The 13,484-nt window shown below is 38.1% G+C and overlaps 1 protein-coding gene across 1 annotated transcript in view; it reads right to left on the bottom strand.

Moving 5' to 3' along the window:
- Positions 1-428: 428 nt before the first annotated feature.
- The window catches only part of EDA2R (ectodysplasin A2 receptor), a 67,250-nt gene continuing 54,194 nt past the window's right edge, over positions 429-13,484 (bottom strand). The window contains exons 3-6 of the mRNA XM_060001941.1: positions 6,066-6,244; positions 5,426-5,511; positions 3,628-3,792; positions 429-820 (exon numbers count right to left, since the gene is read on the bottom strand). Coding sequence (XP_059857924.1) covers positions 429-820; positions 3,628-3,792; positions 5,426-5,511; positions 6,066-6,244 — 822 coding nt within the window. The remainder of the gene's footprint in view (positions 821-3,627; positions 3,793-5,425; positions 5,512-6,065; positions 6,245-13,484) is intronic.

The raw sequence follows: 13,484 nt of genomic DNA, 5'->3' as shown, positions 1-13,484 counted from the left end.
GGTGAAGGGATTTACACAAGCTTCACACAAATATTAAGGAATGGAGGTAGATTTGAAATATAAGGCTTCCAGATGCCAAGGTTTGTATATTTTCCCACTGTACCTTGGTGCTTGAATACATGATGGGAGATAACTGAATATAACTATTAGACAGTGGGGCTCTGAGAGAGATTGCAAAAGGCCAGGATAGAAAAACTGGTGTCATGTCAACCTGGCCAGTTCCTTGACAGCTGTAGGCCCAGATGTATGATGTATGACTGACTGGCTTAAAAGATTAACATTATCACAGTTGTCCCTCCATCCACCAGTGTTCCTAGCTTGCTGTTCCTCTGACACTAGCCCTACTGAACAACAGTACTCCAAGGGATAATTCCTTTTGGGGGTGGTCCCCAATTTCTGGTCTTTCTACCCTACCTTTCCAGCTCACCTCAGTAGAGTGAAAGGCTGGGTACTTCAAAGGGTACAGTGAGCTCCAGTCTGTCTCCAGAGTGTTCAGCTGTGTTCCCCCTCAAGGTCTCAGCTCCAGTATAGGAAGCAGAACTGGAAATCTTTCGCAGGTCCAGCTCTGTACATTCGATGGGAGTGTGGACCCAGTGGGAGTGGCTCTCTGAGGCACAGGAGGCCAAGGTAAAAGACTCCTGTGTGGGGAAGCCACGAGTCGAGCTGCAGTCGTCATCCAGGATGGGGTTAAGTTCCTGGGTCTCAAAGATGCTTTCACTCAGTGGGGACTCAGGACTGGTCTCCTGGCCAGGTGGCATGGGGAAGAGAGATTCCTCTTCCGCTGCCTCGTCAGCCTCATACTGCAGCGAACCTCCTGAAACTTGAAGCAGAAAGCCACTGAGTCACCCAAAGGCAGGGCTCTTCTTAGCGGGGTACCTGGTCCTGAGCACAAAATCAGGAAAGATCTGGGAACTAGTGCTCCCCCTCCCATCCCTGGGGACCAGAGCACCTAGCACCAGGCTGAGGTGACACAGTTGAGAAACATATTTACATTGGGGTATCAGATTAAGGCTACCTGGTGGTGGATCAGGGAAAATTGTCAATTTCTCCAGAGAAAGAGAAATCCTTTGTGGGAAGCAGGATTTTAACAACACCCACACCAGACATGATCTTTATTCCCTGGTGTTATGCCAGTGTATATGTTGTGTTATATGGCAAAAGGCACTTTGCAGGTGGATTTAAGATTATGGACCTTAAAATAGGTAGATTATCCTGGATTACCCAGGTAGGCCCAATGTAATGACATGTGTCCTTAAAAGGGGAAGATGAAGGCAGAAGAGTCAGAGAGAGTATCAGATATGTGAAAGGAAAAGGACTTGACCACCATTGCTAGTTTTGAAAATGGAAATGGGTCATAAGTCAAAGAGTGGGTGGTGTCTAGAAACTGGGAATGGTTCTCAGCAGACAGTCAGCAAGGAAATGGAACCTCAACCTTATAACTGCAAGGAACTGAATTCTTCCACCTTTCTGAATGATCAAGGAAATGGATTAACCTCTTGATCTTCCAGAAATGAATGCAGCCTCGGCAACACCTTGATTTCAGCCTAGTGAGACTCTGAGTCGAGATCCAGCCAAGCTTACAAAGCTTCTGATCTATGGAAATGGTGAGATAATAAATGGGTGTTGTTTTAAGCCATTGAATTTGTTGTAGTTTGTTCTGGCAGTGATAGAAAATTAAAACACCTTTCATGCATAAGTCTGATTCAACATCAGGTTACAAACTGAGAGCCTATGGGATGTGTGTTTGTTTGACCCCTGCATTGTGGTTGTGGTACTTTTTAATTATAACTCATTGCCATAACTTAAAACTATTTCATATAAAAATCCAGAGTTTTGGCTTCTCTTGAAAATTCAGAATATCTTGAAACATTGAATATTCCTACATGGTAACAAACAGCTGAAACTGAGTAGTAGATTCCTCTTTAGACAGGGGATGAACTAGTCAGTTTGCCACAGTCTCTACTCCTCTCTAATGAACCTTATATTGGATCCAATTCACATATTCATCTCCCTTATACAACCCTTGTATTCATGTAAGTCAGTGACTCCTGAAAAACACCTCCTGATAAATGAGAAAATGTCTAATCTTATTTCCCCTGTGGAGACCCTGAGGGAGCTGCCTGCCCTCGTATCCCCAGAAAAGGGTACTGCATTATTATCTTGAGGACAGAGGACGAGCAGAGAAGCGTTACCCATTTCTCTTCTCCTGAGGCAGGAGGAGGGAGACAGGCAGCTCTCAGATGTTGCCTCATCTTCTTCTTTCCGGGCCCTGGGGCCCAAATGCTTCATTTCCCATGTTTCATGCCCATGCCCAGGGACTGGGCAACAGCTTTTATCTGAGAAACTGGCCTCCAAAGTCAGAGACAGGATGATCCACCCTGAGCCACAATGTTCCAGGAGACACCAGAGAGTAGAGGAGAGAGAATTAGAGTTTGAGAAGGGTCATAAAGGGATAACAGTGTTGCCCTTGTGCCCTGCATCCCCTGAAATCCTAGATTCACCTCCACTTAAGTGAGAGGTAGAGCCAAACATATCTTCTAAGCTTTTTGAAGATCATCTGGCAGACCCTAGATCCAAAGTAACCAAGGTAGGCCTATATAAGCAGAATCTTTCCACACAAACAGAGAGGTTGAAAAAAGTTGTGTTGCTTTGGACCCAATATACAGTGGGCTGAGGAGGAGTCCTTAGCACCTGTGTATCTAGTAGAATGTGTCCTCCTCTTTCCTTACTAAATCAACTCTGCTTACTAGCCTGGGTTCCTATTTTGGTGTCTCTGTCCAGCTCTCAGCTCCCTTGATGGCACTGAAGCTGCACTGAACCTCAGTACTATTGACTAAAGATCTAAACCCTTCTCTGGTCTTGGCCAGCCACCATCTCACCTCCCCTATATCTTCCCTCAGTGACCCGGCATTCTTGTCTCATATTCTTGGCTAATGGCTGGACTTGTGCTGAAAATAGATCATGATGTTACTCCTGATTTTAAATATGACATTCCATCTAAAATTTCACATGGCCATCTCCTATGGGCTGGGCCAGAGCTCTGGTTATCATTATTGTCTGAGGAAAAATGTCTAAGTTTGCCAATTCCTCTGGACATTGGGCTCTCAGTTACCACATTTGGTATACTACTATACTGATAACCATTGCCTGAGACCTCACCCACTTTTATTATAGCCATGTCTCATTCCAGCCAGCCTTCCTCTTTTCCTGACATGCTCCAGAATCTATACCTATTAGTAGATATAACTAATTGGAAAAGAACTTAGAAATCAACTTCATCTCTCATTTTAAAGATTAAGGAGAAAGAGGTCCAAAGAAGCTAGATGACTTTTCTTAAGTTACACAGTGATTTAGAGGTAGATTGGACTAGGACTTCAGATGCCTTTCCCAAGGGTTTTCCCATAATGTTGTAGCCCTTTATGAATCACCACACCTTAAAGAACCAGGTCCTATAAACTCATAGGGTCAGCCTCAATCATCTCTGAAGTCCTGTGCATTCTATTGCCACCCCAGATATTTCAGCACTGTAGGGAAGGTCCATTAACTCTCAACCCCAGGAAATTCCTCTCTTCTGCTAGTTAGAACCTTGTTCCTGATTCATGTAATACGTGAAGCAGCTACCCTTACCACGCTGGCAATTTCTGTTGAAGAACTGCTTGCAGTAGAGGAAGAAGAGCCCCAGGAAGGCCAGGGTAAACACCATGAGCAGACTGCTCACCAGTGCAACAAGTGTGACCTCCTGAGGGGATACTGTGGGTACATCTGCCTTCACTAAGCTCAACTGGAAGGCACCTGTGAGACAAGAAAGTGGGGGAGGTCAGTCACTGTGGGTAGTCAATAGTCACCCTGACACTGGGCCTGGACTTCCTCAGGCCAGCACCCTCTCCTCAGGGTCTTCCTCAACTAGGGCTGCTAAACTGGTTCTACTTCTTTGTAGAGCAGGGGAAAGTATAACGAACAAAGTGGAGGAACTAGCATATACTGCTGGTATGGTATAAATTAGTATAGTTATTTGAAGATGCACATATCCTGTGGTCTTTCCATGTCACATACAGTTATATAACCTAGACAAATAGAAACAAACTAAAATGTTCATCAGTAGGGCACAGGATAAATAAATCATGATATAATTCTATTATGTAATATTATTATATAGCATTTAAAATAAAAGACCTGTATGGATCAATTTAAATAATCCAGAGAGGAAAAGCAAATTGGAGAGAGAGTATATAACTTGATATCACTTACATAAAACATTATAAAATATAAAAAATAGCATATAGAATACATTGCTTATGAATATATATATATATATATATATATATATATATATATAAGAATACAAGTATCAAAACATGGGTGGAGAGTTTGGCAGAGTCATAGTGCTCACAAGTTATCCACATGCTTCTCTGCATTTCCCATACACCCTTGTAGTAAGGCCATAAGAGTACTTCTGGCCAATGGACTGTGAGTGGAAGTAATGTGTGTCACTTGCAGACTGAAGTAGTTAAAAGCCAGTATGTCTCCTCTATCTCTTAACCTGTCCCATCAACCTGGAAACCACATGGTTTGATGGTATAGTTACAAGATAGAGTAAGATCTTTGCATATGAAAAATAAACTTTTATTGCATGAAATCACTGAGATTTGGGGGTTTGTTACTGTAGCATAACCTACCAACAAGATACACACAATTTCATGATAGTGGTTGCCTCTGGGGAGGTAAGGAGAGAATGGAACTCAGAAAGGATCAAAACACAGATTCCATTAAACTTGTGGAATCTTCATTTAAAAAAAATCTGAAGCAAATATGCAAAATTTTAAGATTTATTAATCATTGATGTTGTGTAACTGAACATTTTTCTTTTTATATTTTTCTGCATTTAAAATATTTCTACATATTTGAAATACTTCATGTTTTAAAAAGATATCAATAAATTAAAAAATAAGTGAGTAGACATATAGTTGGTAGATAGACAAAAATAATAGACAGATAAATGGATAGTGATATGGGCACAGACTAGATCTTAGTGCTTCATTCAGCCTTTTACTAGTCCTAAGCATTAGGGACTCCTATAAACTTCAAATAAATAATACACAAGTGTACAAATATTATAATTTACAAAATGCTTTCTAACCTCTTATCTCACTAGAACTAGGCAGAATCCCATAAGGTATGAAGAACAATGATTTTCATGACTTACATTTTTTTCAGGTGAGGGAAATGAGGTTCAATGAGATTCAATAATTTATAGAAGGTTACACAGATAATATATTGCAAAACTATTACTCAAATCTAACCAATTCCCTTGCCAATCTACCCTATAGGAAGGAGTATGAGGGGGTAGGGGAAGTCTTTACTATGCTGTCTTGCTGTCACCCAATGGATTGGGGGGGGAAAGGGGAGAAGAGAACTGGATACACACACTGAACCTCAGAGGTGGGGGTCTGCTTCGTGCATGGGATACACTCTTGATCCTGCAGGCCTCCAATACGTGTCTTTTGGTAGAACCTGTAGTCAGAGCAATAAAAAATGGCAAGATGATCAAACAAGCAATGTACTTGGATTGGTCCTTCTTGAACCATAGGCAGCTTCTAAGAGTCTTGTCCTCCAGGAAGCCATCACTCACTCTGACCCCTCGTGAGTTCTCTGCCTCTATGTCTGATTCTGACTCAAGAGTCCCAGACGCTCCACCTCTTCCCCCATTCACCAAACCCTATAACCAAAAGGGGAACTAGTCTCACAAGAGAAGGAAACACTGCTTTGACACCAACTGCTTCCTAATCTCTTCTAGGTCTACAGTGAGATTTACCTTGAAACTTGGGCCTGAGCTAAGCATGCCAGCATGATAAAACAGCTGTTTAGTACTCATCTGTAATTGACTGTGTGCTAAGTACTTTATAGAAGTATCTTGAAAAAATAATGCTTCTCCCTCAGGGGAGCTTAAACTCATCATGATATGGACAGTTAGAATACTTCAACTAGGCCCTGAGAGGTAAGGATGAGGGAGACCTCCAAGGGCTACAGAATGCCCAGAAGAGCTTGGCCTTATGTAGCAGGCTCACCTGGGCAGACAGTCCCCACAGACGGCATTAGAGGTAGCTGTACAGTTCTCCTTCTGGATACGATTGATGACAGCACAGGTGATGCAAGTATGACATCTATGGTGGCCCCAGCTGCTTTTATATCTGCGGGGAGGGCAGGCTGCGCAGTATGCATCTCCACCTTCTCCATAACCACAATCCTTCAGTGAAATGGGAGTCACTAACATTACTCTACAGAAACTTGGAGAGAGGATTAGCTATGGGACAAGTGGACATTGTACGGAGTAGCATTTTACAAACTGCAAGTTGCAACCCATTACTGAGTCATGACATCAATTTACAGTCAGCATAGGTTAGGTTATGCTATGGTAAAAAAGTAAACTCCAAACCTCAGTGCCTTAAAAGAACAAAAATTTATTTCTCACTCACACCATTTTGCTTACCAGAGATTTCCTGGGGGCTCTGTTTTACGTTATACTTACTGGGTTACCCAGAGTGATGGAGGCTTCATCTTTGTGCTACCATGATTGGAGCATCAGAGAAAAGAGAATATTGTGATCTGTGCACTGGCTCTTAAATCTTCCCCCAGAAATAACTCATTTCATTTTGCTCACGTCCTTCACCACACACATCACCTGATCATTAGTAACTACAAAAGTAAAAGAAAGTATAATTCTATAGTGTGCCAGAGCTGGGGAACTGGAAATATTTGACAATGAATGCTAATCACTACCTATCTTAGTATTGTTTTATAGAAGTTTTACAGATGAAATATGTAAGTATGTGTTGGGTTGTGATGAAAATTTTATTTCTTACATTTTACTGAACTACAGTTGACTCACAACATTATATTCATTTCAGGAGTACAACACAGTGATTCAATATTTTTATAGATTACACATCATACAAAGTTATTATATTATTGACTGTAATCCCTGTGATGTACATTGCATCTCTGTGGTGTATTCAGTTTATAACTGGTAGTTTGTCCCTTTTAATTCCCTTCACCTATTGGGCTGGCCAAAAAGTTCGTTTGGGTTTTTCTGCAGGATGTTAGGAACAACTTGAATGAACGTTTTGGCCAAGCTAATATTTTGCCCTTACCCCTACACTCCTCTCCTCTGCCAATGACTAGTTTTTTCTCTGTATCTGTGAGCCTGTTTCTGTTTGGTTATATTTGTTTATTTGTTTTTCAGATTCCACATATAAATGAAAACATATAGTATTTGTTATTCCCTGTCTGATTTCACCTATTACTCCACCCCTCTCCTCTCTGGCAACTACTAGTTTGGTCTCTACATCTGTGATTGTCTCTGTTTTGTTACATTTATTTGTTTGTTTTGTATTTTTAGATTCCACATATAAGTGAAGACATACTGTATTTGTCTTTCTCTCTGACTTATTTCACCTAGCATAATACCATCTAGATCCATCCATGTTGTTGTAAATGACAAGATTTCATTATTGTTTATGGCCGAGTAATATTTCATTGTGTGTATATATATATATATATATATATATATATATACACACATATATATGTGTGTGTATATATATATATATATATATATATATATATATATATACACATACATATACCACATCTTCTTTACCCATTCATCTGTTGATGGACACTTAGGTTGCTTCTACATCTTGGCTATTAAAATAATGCTTCAATTAACACTGGGATGCATATAACTTTTTGAATTAGTGATTACATTTTCTTCAGATAAATACCCAAGAGTGGAATTGCTGGATCAAATGGTAGTAATATTTTTAATTTTTTGAGGAACCTTTATATTGTTTTGCATAATGGTTGTACCAATTTATATTCCTACAAACAGTGCATGAGGGGTCCCTTTTCTCCACATCCTCTCCAACATTTGTTATTTCTTGTCTTTTTGATGATAGCCATTCTGACAGGTGTGAGGTGATACCTCATTGTGATTTTGATTTGCATTTCCCTGATGATTAGTGATGTTGAAAATCTTTTCATGTGTCTGTTGGCCATATATATGTCTTCTTTGGAAAAATGTCTATTCTGGTCCTCTGCCCATTTTTAATTCGGTTGTTTGTGTGTTTTTGATGTTGACTGTTATGAGTTATTTGTATATTTTGGATATTAACCTCTTAGTGGATATTTTATTTGCAAATATATTCTTCTATTCAGTAAGTTGCCTTTTTGTTTTGTTGATGTGCTTTGCTGTGCAAGTTACAGACAATATCACAGAAATACAAATAATCATGAGAATACTATGAACAATTATATGCTAACAAATTGGACAACCAAGAAAAAATGGATACATTTCTAGAAATATACAATCTTTTAAGATTGAATCTTACTCTCAGAAATGCTCAAACATGTTTGAATAAAGGTGGTATAGAGGAGAGATGAGTGATCCAGCTGGATATTGTCTCAGGTCTGGTATTGACTCAGTGTAACTTTGGCTAGCCTCTCTCCATTTCCAAGCATCAGAGTCCCCAACACCTGAGGATATTAAAATAAATGGTCTCTAAATATTCTTCCAGCTCTGGCATTCTAACCTAGGAACGAGGCTCCTGCCTGTTATATCATAGCTCTTTGTCAAAGACACAACTCTACTTAACAATGGATATTAGTTATTTGTTTGTTGTGGGAGAAGTTGGCTGGTTGTTCACTAAACTCATTCACCTTTCTTCCTGGGAATACCACTTGTCAACATTTTCTAACCCCACACAAGTCTGTAGGGACATGTGCCTAATTTCTAGCCAATGGAATATGGTTTAAATGATGTATGCATCTCTCAGGCCTGGCTCAACAAAAAACTGTCTTTTTTCTTTATACTTATTTTATAATTAAAGTATCCTTAATTTTCTTTATGCTTTGATCTTCTGGCACACAGGGACACCCAGGGAGATGTTGGAATCAATATATTAAAAACGACAGAGGACATCAGGGATATGGAGGAGGCAGCAGCTCTGAGCTTTCATTCTCTCACAGAAGTGTAGCAACACAAACAGAAACTGTCGGAATCAATGTTGTCAGAACTCTGGGAAATAGTCAAACATTTACAACAATGAAGCAAATGCTGAACCAAGAAAAAGGCATCTTGAAAATGATAGGAAAGATTTGTGCCATTTTTACTTGCCCTTACTGCACCCCTCTCCCCAGTAACAGTTCTAAAGTGAAGGCAGTCTTAAAGTAGCAGCAGCCTGAGTTCCTAGTGTGAAACCCTCACCCCTAGGTCCAGAGTGAGCTAAGCAAAACTTATTCAAAAATTATTGTGTATGTCTATTTTAACCTGTTATCTGAAGGACAGATACAAGGTGCTCATCTCTGTTTCACTCAATTCAAAATGCAGGCTGGAAAATGGGTGGGCATTTGTTAAAATGTTTTGCAAAGCAAACTAATAAACCAGAGATGCCTGGGACAAGAAATTATGGGTGGAGACATATAATAGACTGCTTAAGTCTGGAGCAAAAGCTGGAGAAGATTCTTTGGGAAATTAGGACATTCAAAAGCACCAATATATATGGGGCCAGTTTAGAAAGGCCCATGTATGTCCAGGGAAAGACACATGACTAGAAAAATATGGAGAAGACCCAAAGCTTGCACACCGGACTGATACATGGGCTAAGTGCCAGTTTGGCTAAGTGTTGAAGGAGTGCTTCAGCACAGAGCCAATGTTCAAAGATTGGGAGAGGTATGTGGGTTTTTTGGTTGCTACTGTTGTTATTTACTTTTAACTGCTGGCATTCAAGGAAATTCCTGTCAAAATATTAGCTGAAAAAGAGCCACACAGACTTCAGTGATCACATATGACAAAGAATACAGTCTTTGCATAAATAATTTGGTTAAAACAACTAAACAAATGGACTACTATAGCCATCATCAAATAAAGTAACAACAACAGAAAACAGCTAAATATGGGGAAGGGAGAGAATCTGATTTTCAGTTACCACATTATAATTAAAACAGTTTTCAAAAACAACAACAACAAAAACACAAGGCATAAAAAGAAACAGGAATGTATGGCCCACTTACAGTAACAAATAAAATTGACAAACTGTTCCTGAGGAAGTCCAGACATCAGACCTACTAGACAAAGACAAAAAAGTACTGTCTTAAATATGTTCAAAGTAAAACATAGACAAAGAACTAAAGAATATAAGAAAATAAATGTATGAAAAATATGGTAATATCAAAAAAGAAAAATTGTAAAAAGTAACCAAACAGAAATACTAGAATTGAAAAGTAAAATAACTGAAATTAAAAATTCACTAGAAGAGTTCAACAGCAGATCTGAACAAGTAGAAGAACAAATGATGAAACCTGAAACATGACTGTTGAAATTGTTGAAATTATTAAGTCTGAGGAGCAGAAATTTAAAAAGGATGAAGTAAGTAAACAAAACCTAAGAGACACCATCAAATGGACCAATATACACATTATGGGAGTCCCAAAAGTAAAAGAGAGAGAAAGATAAAGAAGCAGAAAGAAATTTGAATAAATAATGGCTGAAATTTCTCAAAATTGACAGAAGACATGAATAACACATCCACAATGCTCAACAAACTTTGATTTGGAAAAACTCAAAAAGACCCATATGAGACATAAACAAGATGTGGATAGCCAAAGACAAAATGAAAATCTTGAAGCAGAAGGAGAGAAACAATCTGTCAAATACAAGGGATCCTCAATAAGATGCAAAGTTGATTTCTCTTCAGAACCTGGAAGCTGGAAGGCAATAAGATAACATATTTAAGTCTCAAAAGAAATAAACTATTAACCAATTTTATACCCAGCAAAAAATCCTTCAAAAATGAGGGAGAAATTAAAATATTCCTAGATAAATAAAAGAAGCTAAAGGAGTTTGATACTACTAGACTTGTACTTCAATAAATGTTAAAGGGAGTTCTTCAGGTTAAAATGAAAGGACCCTAGATAGTAACTCAAAGCCATAAAAAGAAGTCAATATCCCTGGTAAAGTTAAATACACAGGCAAATACAGAAGGCAGCATTATTGAATATTTGGTTTGGAACTCTGCCTTTTATTTCCTATATTATTTAAAAGAAAAATTAATAAAATAGTAACAATAATAATAATAAATCTATGTTATTGCACATACAATGATTAAGATAAAAACAAAAATGACAAAAATAACATAGAGGAAGGTGATATCAAACTGTATAAGTGGGCTTCCCTGGTGGCGCAGTGGTTGAGGGTCTGCCTGCTGATGCAGGGGACACGGGTTCATGTCCCAGTCCGGGAAGATCCCACATGCTGCGGAGTGGCTGGACCCATGTGCCATGGACACTGAGCCTGCGCGTCCAGAGCCTGTGCTCCACAACGGGAGAGGCCACAATAGTAAGAGGCCTGTGCACCACAAAAAACAAAACAAAAACAAAAACAAAGAAAAACAAAAAACCCCCCAAAAAACCCTGTATGTGTCGAGTTTATGTATGTTATTGAAATTAACTTGGTATTAATGCAAAATATATTGTTAAAATTTAGTATGTAATATATAAAATAGATAATTGATAAGGACCTACTGTATAGCACAGGGAACTCTACTCAATACTCTGTAATGGCCTATGTGGGAAAAGAATCTAAAAAAGAGTGTGTATATATATATATATATGTGTATGTATATATATATATGTGTGTGTGTGTGTATAACTGATTCATTTTCCTGTACACCTGAAACTAGCACAACATTGTAAATCAACTATGCTCCAATGAATTTTTTTAAAAAATAAATAAAATTTAGTATGTTAAAGGGAATCTACATGGTAACCACAAAGAAAATATATTTAAAAAGAAAACCCCACACAAAAGAAATGATAAGGGAATTAAAACTTTTCACTGCAAAAGATCAACTAGCACAAAAATGGCAATGAGGAAGAAAATGATGAATAAAAATGGCATAAGAAATACATAAAACTAATAATAAAATGTCAGAAGTACTCTCTTATCAGTACTAATCTTTATGTATATGGATTAAACTCTCCAAAGGTACAGATTGATGGGTTGGATAAAAAGAACATAATCCACTTATATACTATATGAAGAGATTCATTTAGATCCAAAGACACAAATGGGTTGAAAGTAAAAGACAGGAAACATATTCCATGCAAATAGTACTGAGAAGCGAATTGGGATGTCTACACTGATATCAGACAAAATAGACTTTAAGTTAAAACTTTTACAAGAGAAAGGGAAGGACGTTATATATTTATAAATGGTCAATACATCAAGAAGATATAACAACTCTGAACATACATACACCAAATAACAAATCCCCCCAAATCTATGCAGCATTGACAAAATTTAAGTGAGTAATAGTGGTTCTAAAAAATAGTTGGAGACTTGAATACCAACTTCAATAAAAGATTGCATATCTAGACAGAATAGCAATAACAATGTAGAGGGCTTTAACAACACTATAAAACAACTAGACATAACTGACATTTATAGAACACTACACCTAACAAAAGAAGAATATACATTCTTCTCCATTGCACATGAAACATTCTGTAAGTAGACCACATATGTTAGGTTATGAAACAAGTTTCAATGAATTTTAAAAGACTGAAATTATACAAAGTGTCTTTTCTGACCACAAGACAACGATGATATAAATCAATAACAGAAAGAAAATTGGAAAATACACAAACATGTGTAATTAAATACCACATTCTTAAAAAACTAGTGGGTCAAAGAAAAAGTCTTAAGGGAAACTGTAAATTACTTAAAGCTGAATGAAAATTAAAAAACACCACATACCAAAATGTATGGGATACAGCAAGGCAGTAGTAGTCTGAGGAAAACTTATACCTGTAAGTGCCTATATTAAAAAAGAAAAGAGATTTCAAATAAATAATCTAAATTTATACCACAAGGAACTAGAAAAAACATAACAAAGTAAGCCCAAAGCTAGCAGAAGGAAGGAAATAATAGATTAGAGTGGAGATAAATAGAGTAGAAAAACAATAGAATCAATGAAAACTAGATTCTTTGAAAAGATGAACAAAATTGGCAATCCTTCCAATCCTTCAGCTATACTTACAAAGAAAAAAGAGAGAAGATGAAGATGACTAAAATCAGAAAGGAAAGTGGGGGATTTCTGACAGAATGGCAGAGTAGGAGGACCTGAGCTCACCTCTTCTCACAAAAACACCAAAATCACGAGTATCTGCTGAACAACCATTGACAAAAAAAGGACTGGAAACAACCAAAAAACATATTTTACATCCAAAGACAAAGAAGAAGTCACAATGAGATGATAGGATCCTGTACCCACCAGGTGGGCAACCAACAAACTTTAAAATAATTATATTGCAGAGGTTCTCTCACAGGAGTGAGATTTCTGAGCCTCACATCAGGCTCCCTAGACTGCTGGTCTGGTATCAGGAGGAGGAGCCCGCAGAGTATTTGGCTTTGAAGGCCAGTGGGGCTT

The sequence above is a fragment of the Delphinus delphis genome, chromosome X (genome assembly GCF_949987515.2).
Source record: "Delphinus delphis chromosome X, mDelDel1.2, whole genome shotgun sequence".
NCBI classification, from domain to species: domain Eukaryota; kingdom Metazoa; phylum Chordata; class Mammalia; order Artiodactyla; family Delphinidae; genus Delphinus; species Delphinus delphis.
This window is presented reverse-complemented; position numbering and strand designations above follow the sequence as displayed.